The sequence below is a fragment of the Hyla sarda genome, unplaced genomic scaffold (genome assembly GCF_029499605.1).
Source record: "Hyla sarda isolate aHylSar1 unplaced genomic scaffold, aHylSar1.hap1 scaffold_187, whole genome shotgun sequence".
NCBI lineage: Eukaryota > Metazoa > Chordata > Amphibia > Anura > Hylidae > Hyla > Hyla sarda.
This window is the reverse complement of record NW_026608521.1, coordinates 397603-415053: the sequence shown is the minus strand read 5'-3', so window position 1 is coordinate 415053 and position 17451 is coordinate 397603. Positions and strand designations below refer to the sequence as shown.

At 42.7% G+C, this 17451-nt stretch overlaps 1 protein-coding gene across 1 annotated transcript in view; it reads left to right on the top strand.

Moving 5' to 3' along the window:
- Nucleotides 1–598: 598 nt before the first annotated feature.
- Nucleotides 599–17451, top strand: part of LOC130315341 (putative ferric-chelate reductase 1) — an 82524-nt gene continuing 65671 nt past the window's right edge. Inside the window, exons 1-3 of the mRNA XM_056552757.1 lie at nt 599–619; nt 13256–13451; nt 14707–14843. Of these exons, the coding sequence (XP_056408732.1) occupies nt 13256–13451; nt 14707–14843 (333 nt within the window). The 5' untranslated portion in view covers nt 599–619. The remainder of the gene's footprint in view (nt 620–13255; nt 13452–14706; nt 14844–17451) is intronic.

Genomic DNA, 17451 nt, shown 5'->3' with positions numbered 1-17451 from the left:
TGCGGACCGGGGAGGTGTGAGGTGAGTGCGGACCGGGGCGGTGTGAGGTGAGTGCGGACCGGGGCGGTGTGAGGTGAGTGCGGACCGGGGAGGTGTGAGGTGAGTGCGGACCGGGGCGGTGTGAGGTGAGTGCGGACCGGGGAGGTGTGAGGTGAGTGCGGACCGGGGCGGTGTGAGGTGAGTGCGGACCGGGGCGGTGTGAGGTGAGTGCGGACCGGGGAGGTGTGAGGTGAGTGCGGACCGGGGAGGTGTGAGGTGAGTGCGGACCGGGGAGGTGTGAGGTGAGTGCGGACCGGGGAGGTGTGAGGTGAGTGCGGACCGGGGAGGTGTGAGGTGAGTGCGGACCGGGGAGGTGTGAGGTGAGTGCGGACCGGGGAGGTGTGAGGTGAGTGCGGACCGGGGAGGTGTGAGGTGAGTGCGGACCGGGGAGGTGTGAGGTGAGTGCGGACCGGGGAGGTGTGAGGTGAGTGCGGACCGGGGAGGTGTGAGGTGAGTGCGGACCGGGGAGGTGTGAGGTGAGTGCGGACCGGGGAGGTGTGAGGTGAGTGCGGACCGGGGCGGTGTGAGGTGAGTGCGGACCGGGGAGGTGTGAGGTGAGTGCGGACCGGGGAGGTGTGAGGTGAGTGCGGACCGGGGCGGTGTGAGGTGAGTGCGGACCGGGGCGGTGTGAGGTGAGTGCGGACCGGGGCGGTGTGAGGTGAGTGCGGACCGGGGCGGTGTGAGGGAAGGTGAGTGCGGACTCCCGGGTATACAGCACATGGTGCGGGAGGAGGAGAGCAGCGGTGACTTCCTGCTCGTCTGCGACTTTGGTATATATATAATATCTTTATCAGGTACATATATATATATATATATAATATCTCTATCAGGTACATATATATATATATCTCTATCAGGTACATAGAGATATTATATATATATATATATATATATATATATATATATATATATATATGTATATATGTACCTGATAGATATATATATATATATACCTGATAGAGATATTATATATATATATATATATATCAGGTATATATATATATATAATATCTCTATCAGGTATATATATATATAATATCTCTATCAGGTACATATATATATAATATCTCTATCAGGTACATATATATATATAATATCTCTATCAGGTATATATATATATATAATATCTCTATCAGGTACATATATATATATAATATCTCTATCAGGTACATATATATATAATATCTCTATCAGGTACATATATATATATAATATCTCTATCAGGTATATATATATATATAATATCTCTATCAGGTACATAGAGATAATATATATATATATATATATATATATATATGTACCTGATAGAGATATTATATATATATATACCTGATAGAGATATTATATATATATATGTACCTGATAGAGATATTATATATATATGTACCTGATAGAGATATTATATATATATATGTACCTGATAGAGATATTATATATATACACATGTACCTGATAGAGATATTAGATATATATATACCTGATAGAGATATATATATACCTGATAGAGAGATATATATACCTGATAGAGAGATATATATACCCGATAGAGAGATATATATATATATACCTGATAGAGAGATATATATATATACCGGATAGAGAGATATATATATATATATACCGGATAGAGAGATATATATATATATATATATATATATATATATATACCGGATAGAGATATATATATATATATATATATATATATATATATATATATATATACCGGATAGAGAGATATATATATATATATATATACCGGATAGAGAGATATATATATATATATATATATATATATATATATATATACCGGATAGAGAGATATGTGTATACCGGATAGAGAGATATGTGTATACCGGATAGAGAGATATGTGTATACCGGATAGAGAGATATGTGTATACCGGATAGAGAGATATGTGTATACCGGATAGAGAGATATGTGTATACCGGATAGAGAGATATGTGTATACCGGATAGAGAGATATGTGTATACCGGATAGAGAGATATGTGTATACCGGATAGAGAGATATGTGTATACCGGATAGAGAGATATGTGTATACCGGATAGAGAGATGTGTGTATACCGGATAGAGATGTGTGTGTATACCGGATAGAGATGTGTGTGTATACCTGATAGAGATGTGTGTGTATACCTGATAGAGATGTGTGTGTATACCTGATAGAGATGTGTGTGTATACCTGATAGAGATGTGTGTGTATACCTGATAGAGATGTGTGTGTGTATACCTGATAGAGATGTGTGTGTGTATACCTGATAGAGATGTGTGTGTGTATACCTGATAGAGATGTGTGTGTGTATACCTGATAGAGATGTGTGTGTGTATACCTGATAGAGATGTGTGTGTGTATACCTGATAGAGATGTGTGTGTGTATACCTGATAGAGATGTGTGTGTGTATACCTGATAGAGATGTGTGTGTGTATACCTGATAGAGATGTGTGTGTGTATACCTGATAGAGATGTGTGTGTGTATACCTGATAGAGATGTGTGTGTGTATACCTGATAGAGATGTGTGTGTGTATACCTGATAGAGATGTGTGTGTGTATACCTGATAGAGATGTGTGTGTGTATACCTGATAGAGATGTGTGTGTGTATACCTGATAGAGATGTGTGTGTGTATACCTGATAGAGATGTGTGTGTGTATACCTGATAGAGATGTGTGTGTGTATACCTGATAGAGGTGTGTGTGTGTATACCTGATATGTGTGTGTATACCTGATAGAGATGTGTGTGTATACCTGATAGAGATGTGTGTGTATACCTGATAGAGGTGTGTGTGTGTATACCTGATATGTGTGTGTATACCTGATATGTGTGTGTATACCTGATATGTGTGTGTATACCTGATATGTGTGTGTATACCTGATATGTGTGTGTATACCTGATAGAGATGTGTGTGTGTATACCGGATAGAGATGTGTGTGTGTATACCGGATAGAGATGTGTGTGTGTATACCTGATAGAGATGTGTGTGTGTATACCTGATAGAGATGTGTGTGTGTATACCTGATAGAGATGTGTGTGTGTATACCTGATAGAGATGTGTGTGTGTATACCTGATAGAGATGTGTGTGTGTATACCTGATAGAGATGTGTGTGTGTATACCTGATAGAGATGTGTGTGTGTATACCTGATAGAGATGTGTGTGTGTATACCTGATAGAGATGTGTGTGTGTATACCTGATAGAGATGTGTGTGTGTATACCTGATAGAGATGTGTGTGTGTATACCTGATAGAGATGTGTGTGTGTATACCTGATAGAGATGTGTGTGTGTATACCTGATAGAGATGTGTGTGTGTGTATACCTGATAGAGATGTGTGTGTGTGTATACCTGATAGAGATGTGTGTGTGTGTATACCTGATAGAGATGTGTGTGTGTGTATACCTGATAGAGATGTGTGTGTGTGTATACCTGATAGAGATGTGTGTGTGTATACCTGATAGAGATGTGTGTGTGTATACCTGATAGAGATGTGTGTGTGTATACCTGATATGTGTGTGTGTATACCTGATATGTGTGTGTGTATACCTGATATGTGTGTGTGTGTGTGTGTATACCTGATATGTGTGTGTGTGTGTGTGTATACCTGATATGTGTGTGTGTGTGTGTGTATACCTGATATGTGTGTGTGTGTGTGTATACCTGATATGTGTGTGTGTGTGTGTGTATACCTGATATGTGTGTGTGTGTGTGTGTGTATACCTGATATATGTGTGTGTGTGTGTATACCTGATGTGTGTGTGTGTGTGTATACCTGATGTGTGTGTGTGTGTGTATACCTGATGTGTGTGTGTGTGTGTATACCTGATATGTGTGTGTGTGTGTATACCTGATATGTGTGTGTGTGTGTGTGTATACCTGATATGTGTGTGTGTGTGTGTGTGTATACCTGATATGTGTGTGTGTGTGTGTATACCTGATATGTGTGTGTGTGTGTGTGTGTGTGTATACCTGATATTTGTGCCTACGTACCGGAGAGGAAGAGATGAACGATTACAGGACATCTACCAAATGTCGGGGTTGTGAGTAATTAGTAAAATTGTGTAAACACCTGTGTATGCAGGAAAGCAAAGTGTGAATGTACCAGATATGACCAGAGGGATTTATACAGGTCTCCATATGTCCGTATACAATAAATCCTTCCTATAGTCCAATACGCCTCCCGTCTGACCACCAGCTGAGGCTGCACGCGACTTATCACCTGTAAAAACTCCCGTCCGTCCCTAATACGGCCTCAAAATATACAATTCATGTCAATGGGATTTTTGACCGTCCGTTATGTCCTGTTATGACTAATGGCGCAAAAGACGGTTCGTGCACTTATTTTTTATCTCGTAAACAAGAACGGTGGAATAACAACTGGTTAAATGTTAACATTGAAGTCTATGGGTGACGGATGTTCACAATTGACGTCCATTATGATCTGTTATTCATACTGCACATGCTCAGAAGATGGAAATAACGGATGGAACATGTCCGTTATTTTAACATAATGCCCAGTAAAATAACGGATGTTTGTCGTCTTATCATTCGTTATGTTCACTTATTTTTTTTCTATATATATTTTTTTTTTTTCATGACCTTTCAGCAGAAAAACGACGTTTTAAAATGCAGGAACATGACGTGTGAACGAAGCCTTGGATCAGTCACCGCCCCGGCCAGAGGGCTTAAAGGGGTACTCCTCTAGAAAACACTTTCTTATAAATCAACTGGGCCGGAAAGTTAAACAGATTTGTAAATTACTTCTATTAAAAAATCCCTATGCTTCCAGTACTTATCAGCTGCTGCATGATCCACAGGAAGTTCTTTTCTTTTTTAATTTCCTTTCTGTCTGACCACAGTGCTCTCTGCTGACCCCTCTGTCCATGTCAGGAACTGTCCAGAGTAGGAGCAAATCCCCATAGCAAACCTCTCCTGCTCTGGACAGTTCCTGATGTGGACAGAGGTGTCAGTAGAGAGCACTGTGGTCAGACTGAAAATTAATTCAAAAAGAAAAGAACTTCCTGTGGCTCATACAGCAGCTAAGTACTGGAAGGATTGAGATTTTTTTTTTAATAGAAGTAACTTACAAATCTGTCTAACTTTCTGGCACCGGTTCATTTTAAAAGAAAATGTTTGTTTTCCAGTGGATTACCCCTTTAACCCCTTCCATACCATGGACGCGGAGACTGGACAAGTCTCCTGCTTCTCAATGAAGTGTCAAGACCAGGGTTTCCCAACCAGTGTGCCTCTAGCTGTTGCAAAACTACAACTCCCAGCATGCCTGGACAGCCGAAGGCTGTCCGGGCATGCTGGGAGTTGTAGTTTTTCAACAGCTGGAGGCACACTGGTTGGGAAACAGTAGTCTAGTGGGTCCGGATATCGATCTGTGATAGACATTTAAGTTAGATGGCATTTGCCGATAAGTCAACTTAATTCCAAGGTAGGTAATCGAATCAATAGCCCACGGGAAGGGAAAACTGGATTTAATAGCTTGAATCATATTATGTGGCAAACATAGTCCAAGAATTTGAGATTTATTGGTGTTTATTTTGTAATGGGAGACTACACCAGAAGCTTGTACTTGTCTTTTACTACATTGGGTAGGGAATGATAATGACGTCATCCGCAAAGAGACCGCGGTGGTCATAGCGCCCCAAATCAACCCCCGAAATATGGGGTTCATCCTAATTGTCTCTGCTAGCGGTTCCATTAGTGGGGAGAGTGGGCACCCCTGGCAGGTTCCATTAGTGATACTGAAAGGGTGTGAAAGGAAGCCAGAGGTAAATACCGAGGCCAAGGGGCAAGTGTATAAGGCTAGTATAGCTGATTTATTATTAGTAAAGCCAAACTTTGACAGGATTAATTGGGGGTATGTAGATTGTCCTTTCTAACGCCTTCTCCGCGTCCAGTGTTAGCATCATGGAAGGCGTCGGACACGATTCCACATGGTGCATCAATGAATCTTCTGTTACCATCCACGGTCCGTCTTTGCTGAATAAATAACACTTGATCATTTTTGACCAATGAGTGAAGTATGTCACTTAGTCTGTTGGCTAGAATTTTGTCGTAGATCTTTAAATTTACATTTAACAATGATTTTTAGGGTGAAAATTCTCTGGTCTATCAGTTTTCTCTGGCTTAGGGAGGGTGACCGCTATAGCTTTTAACATTTTGGGAGGAATATATCCTTTATTAAATATTTCATTATAAAGAGGGAGGAGGTGAGTAGAGAGGGTTGTCTGAAACAGTTTGTAGTATTCCCCTGTGAATCTGTTGGGGCCAGGGGATTTATTTGGCTTTAATGAGGTGATTACCGACGTGAGCTCCAGGAGGGATATAGGTCTACCTACGTCTTCCAAAGTACCAGCGTCGACCTATGGTAGATGAATGGCATCCAAAAAGGACTTTAAGGGCTTTTGTGGTTGAGGTGTCTCGGTGTCAGAGTGTAAGTTGTACAAATTTTGATGATAATCAGCCAAGACATCAGCTATATGTTGTGGATTAAATATTTTTTCCCCGTCGGGAGAATATATATTATATGATTTTAGTCTTGGCTGCTCTGGCTTTAAATCGATTTGCCATAATTTTTCCTGCCTTATTACCCTGCCAGTAATATTTAGTGTTCGATCTTTTAAGGAAAAAAATCGACAATGTGTGGTCGTTTTCCAACAATTTAATTGCCTCAGTGAGTTTGTGTCTTGGACATTCTTGATTTTTTTTTTTTTGATCGGATGCTAATTTCTGAGTAATTCCCCCTCAGTACTGCTTTATGGGCACACCAATTAGTGAAAACTGAAGTGTCCACAGTGTCATTAAGTTGGAAGTATTCTTGAATACCTTTTTCAATTACACTGGAAGAGGCTATGTCTGACAATAGTTAAGTCTCCAGAGAAAGACTGTGGGTTTGTTAAAGTCCTCTCTAATAGAGACTGTTACCGGCGCGTGGTCTGACCAGCTGATAATGCCTATTACCGAGGAGGATGTTTTTTTGGAGCAACAATTTATCGACCATTATGAGATCAATACGGGAATACATGTTATGGGAGTGTGGGGAAAAAAGGTATAATCTCTATCATTAGCATTCAAAGACCTCCAAGAATCATAAAGGTCTTCTTTAAATAGACAAAATTCCCCATATTTATAATATTCTATCTGTGGAGAAAGACCTTTGTTAGTCTCTCACAATCATGAGTGACCCATACTTATTCGTAGAAATAATTTTTAGTACATGGGCAAGGAACTTGATCTGTTGGTTATTGGAGGCATATATCGTTACAATTGTAAATTTAGAATTGATAATTTCACAATTCAACAGTATATATCTGCAATAGGGATCATAAGTGAGGGAGTCCTTGATAGCTATGAGTACGCCTTTTTTCTTCCAAGCGTTAGGAGAAAAGAATATATGTGGGAATTTTTTATTTTTCAATCTATGTATCGGATTCTAATAAATGGGTTTCTTGGGCACAGATTATATCGCATTTTAGTTTGACATTCCGACTAGAATAAGATTTGTTTAAATGGGTTGTTAAGGCCCTTAACATTTAGTGTAGAAATCCTAACCATCAAGGTAAAAATGAGTAAACGCTAAGATACAACTATTTGGAAAACACCTCTTTGAGTATTGAAATCAGTTGAAAGAGTCCCCCTGGGTCAACTGATGACACCATAATCCTTGAAAAGATGGATCGAGCACATAGAAAAACTAATACGACAGCTAAAAACAGTAGAAACATGAGATAATAAAGCAACGTTCTGAGAACAAGCCATAGCCGTAAGGCACTAGTTGGCGTGGGGGGAGGATAAAGTGGTGAAGTGGTAGAGGGGAACTTCGACCCCGATATATGATAACTTGTACTAACCGCATATATTTCAACATACAGTATTCGAGTTTGCACTCCCCTGTGCTCCCAGAGTCACTGAAATGCATTAGCCATAATCAGTCTTTGACATCCGCCACCTGTTGGAGGGGAAAAAAGGATGGAAGAGAGAGAGAGAGAGAGAGAGAGACTCCAGAGGCAACAGCTGGAAAAAGGGACCAAGAGGAGAAGAGACATGGAAGTGTTATAGCAAGAAGAACACAAAAGGGTGAGGGAACAAATTAACTACAGCAGTTGAGGCTTCTCCGGAAAAATCAAAAAACCAAAGATAACCATCCCATGGACGTGGTATTCAGGTCGGAGGATCTGGACTGTCTTGATCCGTTGATCCGGGAAAGTCTCTAGATGAGGCACCAGGAGACCTTCTTCCAACTGTAGTCCACTCTTGGAGAAGGCTTTCTTGCCAGAGAGTCCATCATGGATTTCTTTATCAGTTTAGGGAACCATTTACTGATAGCAATAAGAGCTTCCTTCGGCGTGAGGAAGGAGTGGGTGGCTCCATTTCTCTGTACCAGCAATTTCATAGGGAACCCCCAGCAATAAGGGACCCCCTCCTCACGTAGGATAGTAGTTGAAGTGGAGAAGGCTCTACGTCTTGAGAGTTGCTGCAGAGAGATCAGCAAAAAGTAAAATCTTGGAGAAACATTCAGGAATATCTTTGGTTCTCCTAGCAGCGTTCATCACTTCTTCTACATAAAGGTAAAAGTGGATCCTGGCCAGGACGTCCTGTGGTACCTCCCTAGGCATTTGGGTGGGTTTTGGAGTCTATGTACCCTCGCTTATCACGTCATGATTATCTGCATTAGGAGACAAAATTGAAAAATAGTCCTCTACGAACTCCTTTAACTCTGAGTTGGAAATTGACTCTGGAATACTCCGAAAGCAGATAGTGTTCCGTCTGGATCTATCTTCAAGATCGGAAATTTTGAGCTGAATTGCATTCACATCATCAGTCGTCTCATTTTGTTTGTCAACAAGAGCATTGTGTGCTTCAGTTTTTTTTCCATTTTATCTTCTAGGTGGGCTGTGCGGTCACCCAGCTGGTTGACTTCTTTGGTTAGAGAGCTTAAAGACGACATAAAATCTTGTTGTAAAGACTCCCTGAATTCTTGGAACAATGAACAAATGCTAGTTTCGATACCAGAGGGAAGAGCCAGGTCTTTTGAAGATTCCACCTTTGGAATGTTGGTAGTCGACATGGTGGTGGATTTAATAGATACTTTGTAGTGATGTAGGAGGAGAGTCTGAGTTGCTCTTCAAACACTGAGTACGAGGTAAACTTGGAGGAACAATCCGGTTCTACTTGAGGCTCAAATGGAGCGGATACAGTTAAAGATTAAGTATATGGATCACTGTCGATGGAGTCTGAAACCGTGGATTTGTTACGTAGTGAATAAAATTCTGTCAGTTTAAGAGGATTCTGCTTCTTAGATCTCCTATTAGGCATACTTCAAAATGCAAAGTTGTATAGGTTCAGAAGTATTATGGAGTAGAGGCATCTAGAATTCAGAAAAAAATCAAGCCAAGTCCTCACTGTTCCAAGCAACCAGTGATAGAATATGACTCTGGTGCCACCTTGTGGTAGAATCAAGTAATGCAGGAATACAGCATTCGGTTTTGGGTTAAAGAGTGGGTATTCAAGTAAGTCCCTATTTCCCACCAAACCTCCTTGAGTTGTGCAGTGCAATGAAGAGTGAGCAGTTTCTATGCTGCCGAGTGCTATTCGAAAAGCTCATTTATGGAAGAGTCACTTGTTTGTAGATAAGGCCTTGTAGAAGGGATGAGGTTATTATACACCAGACTTCACACCCCGTATATTCTTTTAGCATAAGTCCAGCAATCTGAGGGTGCATTAACATGGGTCTCCGTTAAATCTAATGGCTTTCAGACAGAGCATACAAAGAGCAGGAGGGGTTAATCAAGTAGCCAGCGTTATGCTTGCTGAAATACTAATAGTACTGATTAAGTATAGGAATGTCCCAGCCTTAGTTTCCCTTGATTGGAGCCCCGTCACACTCACCGATCAAACCCAAGACTTGAGAACCTTCTGTAGAGACTGCAGACTTTATTGAGCTCACTGCCGGTGTTATGTTTGTGAGCTGACAGCCAGAGCGGGCAGGAACGTGAGGACCAGTAAGGGCACCCGTCCCCGGGGTGTGCACGCTCTTCTGTGCTGGTCCAGCAAGCAAGCCGGGGAAACTTCTGTGCAGGTAACACCAGGGGCTCTTCTGTAAGGGACGGGACCCCCTCTTCCTCACTGTAGAAGCGAGCCGGGAGGCAGCCCGACACCGCTGGAGCTCCGGTGAGTGACGTGGACCTGCAGCTGTTTTACCTCGCTGATCCTATGCCGAAGCTTAGCCATGGCACCACAAGGGAGGGGGGAAGATGGCGCTTATCTCCTCCAGCACCAGGCCTCCGGCGCTGCGTTGTTCCCAGCGCCCGAACCCAGAAGCCGATCCAGATGCAGTTGATCTCAAATCAAGCAGCAGATGTTGGGGAGATCATGGGTAGTGCTCTGCCATTAAACTTTTTTGGTATTTTGCCGTTTTGGGACGCTTTTCTCAGGGTGCAAGGGAGAGAGAACTAAGAGTGCATCCTCTCTCTTCAGCGGTTAGCTCTGCCCCTGGTTTATTTTTATGTTGAACTCTTAACATGGAAGGGGTTGGTGTATCTTCTAAGGGTATTAAAACTTTTTTTTACTTAGACTTTTAGGAGGAATCATCAGATTCTTCATACAGATCAGTTCTATTGAACTCCATTGATATAGCCTAGTCCAGCCAGGATCCATCAATGACAGAGCCATGGAAAGCAGGCAACAGGGGTAAGCCCTCCGGCTACCTCTATAGCGTATCGCAGCATTCACATGTCCCTTTAGACACAGCTGTCAGCTTTAACAGCGGCAATCTAAAGGGTTAATAGCCAGCCGTGACAATCGTCGCATGCTGGCTATTAGCGGTGGTGTGAGGTGGGAATTTGGGGAGGCGCTGTAACAAGTCTGCACGGGTCGCAAATTTCCTCCTCACAGCAGCCCCTGGCTACTGAGAACAGCCGTGGGCTGCATAGTATGGAGCAGGCAGGAGTCGGGAGCCGCTCCTTTACAGGCTGCTGAGTGCCCCGCGCTTGTTAGGTCCGGCCCTTCTTGCCCAAAAGGCTAAGGGCCGAAAAAAATCACCTGCCCTGCGCCCGGAACTGCATGTATCGGGTGATAGGAATTCCACATCCCTGTGACACATAGCAAGGTAAATTGCGTGTGTAATGGCAATTTATGAAAGTTTTTTTATTTATTTAGTTCCGTTTGAAGTAGGTTATGAATACATCAAGTCGTTTTCAAAGGTTGCATTGTACGTGATTTATAGCAGCCGGAGCCAATTCACATTGTTCTTTTTGTTGCTATGGAAGTCACTGGGAGAAAGTTGATTATACAGAGATTTTCCTGTGCGTGTTACAAGTCTGATGCCTGAGCTGAGTATTTTAGTCTCTTCATGATGGACGGGTAGATGGTGTAAAATGGCTTGTATCACCTGTTCAAAGTGTATTCGCTATAAAGTGCTGAACGTGAGGGGATCAGCTTGGGGAAGAACTTGATTGGTTCGTGATTTATTCTTCAGGTTTAGAATTCACAATATTCTTGGCTCCTGTGATGCCGCTATTCGTGGACTTTCCGGTAGTCTTGCGTTTCAGAGCCAGTCTTTCTCGTTCACAAATTCTCCTATTGGGAGATTCCTAATGGCAGGTCATGGGTGACAACTTTTGCATGTAGTAAACTGTTTGCGGTACAGTTTGGTTAAATACCTGTCGCCAAATAAAACTTTTATTATATTGTTCCTTGTGTAATTCGCAGACACTTTCCCATTCACTTGCTTTTAAAATTATCAACATGAATATGTTTAAAATGTAATAGAAAAAATGTCCACTAGGTGGCTCTGTTCTGTTCCCTGACACAATACAGTGAGTTTGGTCTCCTCCCAACCTGGCAGGAGACCAAACTCAGGAAGTGCTTCCCTGCACTGAGCTTGATTGACAGCTGTACAGAAAGTGAAAGCTCCACAGATTCTTAGAAAGCTGCACAGACTGACAGCTGAAGAAGAGCCTCACTGATAGCAACACAGACTGAAACATGCACAGGTGTTAGGGAACATAGCCAGAGGTAGTTGAGAACAGTTTATTTGGTGACAGATACTTTTTAAGATTTTATTTTGTTCTGGTACATCGGTTAAAGTAACATCCAACAAATTAGTACTACAGTTATCCCATTAATAGTGAATTAAAGACTGTATTGATTATAGTTAAAAAAAAAAAAAAAAAATTACTGAACTCGTCTGCTTATTCTGGGGTTACAAGCCAAACTAGGAGGCCGTCAATAGATCTGCCATACCACCCAATGAGATGGAACAATGGGTTGGTACTGGCATACAAGACGACCGCCATGTAAAGACTGGCCAGAGATGGAGAGAACTTGGCCCCATAGGACATCCGGTTATCTGTAAATAACGTTTATTGAAGCGCCAAAAAATTGTTTAATATACATCCACAGTATATTGAGTTCTGCACTGTAATTACTGTACTTGTCTGATACGTAACGGCACGAACTGCCTTGGAGTGGGGGAATAAAAGTGTAAAGTGCAACTATATGGCAGGATAAGCGCGTAGCCTTGTTAGGCCATTCAATATTTCATGTAGCTTGTAAAAGTCTTTGTATCCCGGGGTACGGGTGACCAGCGGTTACAGGAGATTGTCGAGCCACGCACCAAGTCGATCAAGAAGGAAATTGATCCTGGCCACGATGGGCCTCAATGGATGGGGGGAGACTGGTTTTTCACACGTTTCCAAAAACACAAAAATAAAGACAAACGGGTGTAGCAGGTAGCGTATATTCCTGTTTCGTAGTGATGATATTTACACTTTCCTCCTCCTGTAGTAGTTTCTCCAGTAGACTTAGTGGGGTCATTCATGATTGGACGATGTGTGTCTTCAAGCATTTCGATAACCAATTTCTCATCCAGTGCACTGCCCATAACTACTGCTGATGGACATATATGTTGGCACTTCATTTGGCTTTTGCCTTGAACCTTTTTTTTTTTCTTTTGGATTTTTTTAATGAAATTATTTAGGTTTTATAGGAGCTGGACAAACCATTTTTCTTCTCCATAATGGATAAGTGACTGCTACCCCTGACTGTTGGTGGGTGGGTGTCCCTGGCTATGTCTTTGGGCATGGGAATGAGGTGGGGGGCCCCTAGCTGTGTCTTTTGGGGGTTGGGTGGGGGGGGCCTGGCTGGTTTGTTCGGGGGGCCCCTCTGATCTCTGTATTTCTTCTGGTTACAGATGTCTCTGTGGTCTTCAGTGTTTGCTGTCTGGTTTCTTTCTGTGGTTTGTTCTCCCGTCACCGGATACCCAGATGGGAGGGTGACCTCCGCCTGTGACTCCATGACCCCTCAACACGGACATCACCCGCAGTCAGGAGCCCTCCATAAGATCAGTGTGGACAGGAGCGTGTACAGTCCAGGAGACAGGATCAGAGGTGAGTGTGGTGATCTCCTCCTCCCCCCCCCCCCCCCCCTTCGTTTTTTCTTCCTCACCCTATAATAGCCATAACACGTTATTTTTCAATCTACAGACTCATATAAGCGTTTGTTGTTTGTGGAACCAATTGTATTTTGTAATGACTCCTTTTTTATTTTTCCATAGCATATTCTCCGAAGCTAAAATATATATTGGTTAGGTGAAATTTACAAAAAAGAGAATTTTGACAATTTGGTGGTTTTCGTTTTCACAACACTTACCTTGTGGCCAGATGACATGTAAATTTGATACTGAAGATTGGCTTGATTACAGCAATACCAGATTCGTGTAGTTTCCGTCACGTTTTACCTAATTTAAAAAAATCTGAACTTTTATTTAGAATTTTTTTTTATTGCCGTTTCCTGACCCCTGTAACTTTCTCTTTCCACCCCCCCCCCCCCCCCCACACACACACACACACACACACACACACACACACACACACACACACACACACACACTCTTTTAGTCCTTTAGGGGTCTTCTAGGAGAAATACTAGATTCCTCATACAGATCAGTTCTATTGAACTCATTGATCTGTGAGCTCTGTGATCCATTGATATAGTCTGGTCCAGCCAGGATCCACCCCACTAGCTCACCAGGGTGCATTCACATGTCCCTTTATATGCCGCTGTCAGATTTGATCGTTGCATTCTGGCTGTTAGCGAGCAGCCCCCGGCTACTGAAATCAGCCGAGGGCTGCAGAGTATGGAGCGGGCACGAGTCAGGAGCTGCTCCATACACTCCGGAGCGCTGCCGTACTTGTTGGGGGGCTTTCAGGTCCGGCCCTGCTTGGGTTAGAGACATGAAAAATTTATCTGCCCAGAACTGCATGTCCTGGTCATCGGGTGATAAGAATTCCACATCCCTTTTAATGTGAATGAGCCCTAAAAAAAAAAAAGCGAAGGACTGGAGGGTAAAATATCGGCTCCATAAATCGTGACCACTGATACCCCCCCCCCCCCCTTTCCTGGTAACAATGGCGGCTGTGATGTCTATACCGATCCCTCTCCTCTGGTAACAATGGCGGCTGTGATGTCTGCACTGATCCCTCTCCTCTGGTAACAATGGCGGCTGTGATGTCTGCACTGATCCCTCTCCTCTAGTAACAATGGCGGCTGTGATGTCTGCACTGATCCCTCTCCTCTGGTAACAATGGTGGCTGTGATGTCTGCACCTATGGTGTGTGCTGAGTGTTTTCTCTTTCCCTTTAGTGACTTTGTCCGGCTCACGGTTCTCGGGGTTCCTCCTCCAGGCTCGGGATGCTGATCACTTAGATGGGGACGCGGTCGGTTCCTTCTCTCTGATCGATGAGGGAATCTCTCAGCTTCTGCAATGTGGAGGCGTCCAGGTAACGTGTGTGTGTGTGTGTGTGTGTGTGTGTATAGTATTAACCAAGTAGTTTGTGTGTATAATTAACGGGGAATGTGTGTATAGTATTTACTGGGGGTGTGTAGTGTATGTGTATAGTATTTACGTGTGTTTAGTGTGTGTGTGTGTAGTATTTACCTGTGTAGTATTTACGTGTGAGTATAATATTAACCCATGTGTGTAGTATTGTGTATATTTATGTGTGTGTGTGTGTATAGTATTTATTGGGGAGCATTAAGGGTTAGGTAAAGGTGACCAGGTAGGTAGTAGTAAAAAAACGGAAAGGGATTTGGCTCTGACCAAAATAATGCAGTTTTCGAGATGGGCTGGTGTCCCCGATCCTCAAGTTGAGGAAAAGACACAATAAACAAAACCATAACTATTACTGAAGATCTCTAATATCAGGCACAGCAATTATGTGAACGCTCTAAAAAGATTTATTCTAATTATTTCACATTTATAGAATAGAGAAAAGTGAAATAAAATTACTACCGACACCATCAGGGCCCTTGTTTGTGTGGTAACAGTAATAATAGAATTGTCTCAATTAAAAAATCTTGTAGTCCAAAAAGATTGTTCCCAGTCTATTGTGGAGTGAAACAAACGTATGGTACAATGAACCGCTCACCCGAGTGGAGCGTGCAGGCATCCTGGTTCTTGCATCTAGCACACATGCGGTGCCCTTCCTCATCTCATGGAGTGCTGGCGGCAACTCAGGCTGATGGAGATGGGGATTGGCGCTGGCAAGTGATGGAGATGGGGATTGGCGCTCTCCTATGATGATGGTGCAGACCTCCTGGTTCTTGCACACAACATAATGCTGGTAACGGTGGAGAGTGCAGACCTCGGAGTTGTAGGAGACATTCTGCCAGCTCAGGCTGTGGCTGAAGTCTGAATACTCCAGTGGCGTTCTCATGGTAATGGATTGCGCTAAAATAGAACTTCTGATATGTACAGATAAATAATTCTTGCTGTCTTGCAGGGGTCCCATGGTTTCCGCATGCAGGGGTCGCATGGTTTCAGCATAGAGGGGTGTAGACATTTAATAAACTACTTGTCCCTCCTGACTATCCACTTGTCCGGGCCAATTTTTCGTTTTTACATTCTCGTTTTTTCCTCCTTGCCCTAGAATAGCCATAACTACCTACTATGATTTGGTGGTTTTTTTTTTTTTTTTTTTTTTTTTTTATTCTACGCCATTTACCTTGTGGTTTAGAACATGATGTTCTGATACTTTAGGTCGCCAGATTACAGAGATACCAGATTTCTATAGTTTCCGTCATGCTTTACTAATTTAAAAAAATTCTGAACTTTTTTGAATTTGTTTGCCATTTTCTGACCCCTGTAGCTTTGTTTAATTTTTTTTTTTTTTCTTCGCATACCAGGCTGTAGGAGGGCTAATTTTTTACGCCATAATCTGTCTTCTGTATTGGTACCCTTTTGGTATTGATCTGACTTTTTAATTGCTTTTTAATAAAAAAAATAAAAATTTCTGGGATATTATAAAAATTGCAATTCTGCTCCTGGAACTGCATGTCCCGGGCGTCGGGCGATAGGAATATCCCTGAGCATAGCTCACACCATGGTTTTGGGTGTTCACATTTTGGTGACTAGGTGGTGCAGGTAATAGTGTAGGGGAATGTTGGTATTAACCCTATGTTATCGTGATATAAATAATTGAATGTCCACAGCAGATATTGATGAAAACCGAAATAAACTTTACTGCATATTTTATGCAACTGCAGGAAACCGGACAGTCTTTGTATAGAGAACCGTAGTTCATTTTCCTCACAGGTTGGCTGGGACTTCTGAGTGCAATGAGCTCTGATAGATAATTGAGTTGCAGTAGTCACACAGGATTTTAGTAGTTTTGAGCTGGATAACGGACGGGTTAGTGGCTGCGGAAGATAAGGATTCAGGCCTAGCTTGAATTGATGATTTGTGCTGAGATGGGCTTTAAGTGCCAGGAACAAGAGGGAATTTAGTGGCAGCAGCCCCTTATATATCAAGGGGGTGGGACTAAGATCATTGGATAGCCAAACCTGTCAGTCCTGACCTCTGGAACTCTGGGTATATCACATGACCCAAAGGTCCTTAAACCATAGCATAACATAAATTATAGGCACGTGACCTCTAAGGTCCTATACAGAGATATCCTAAATTAATTACATATATAACTATAAACATTAAATATTACATTTTAAGAGGTGACTAGGGGTTAGCCCTTCAGAAGAGCCCATGGAGGGACTCTGGCTGAGGGGACTCCAGACAAAAGGGACAGGACATGTCCTGTACCGGGACACCACAACATCTTCTATGAAGAGACCAGGGTGCACCTTGGATGGGAAACACTGGGACAGACTATCCTTATGACAAGTGTGGACAGGGGCAGGCTGATCACACTTGTCAGGAGGATAGTCTGTTCAGGTAGGGCCACCCTGTCTGTCCCCTCCCCCGCACTATGTACCTACATCTGGAATAAAGATCTGTGCTCCATTTTCCTTAGGTGGCTTTATGCTGTAATGTTGTGGCAGCCATACCCAATGTCTACCAGTATAGCTTTATAGGGGTGGCGTGAAGAGCTGCAT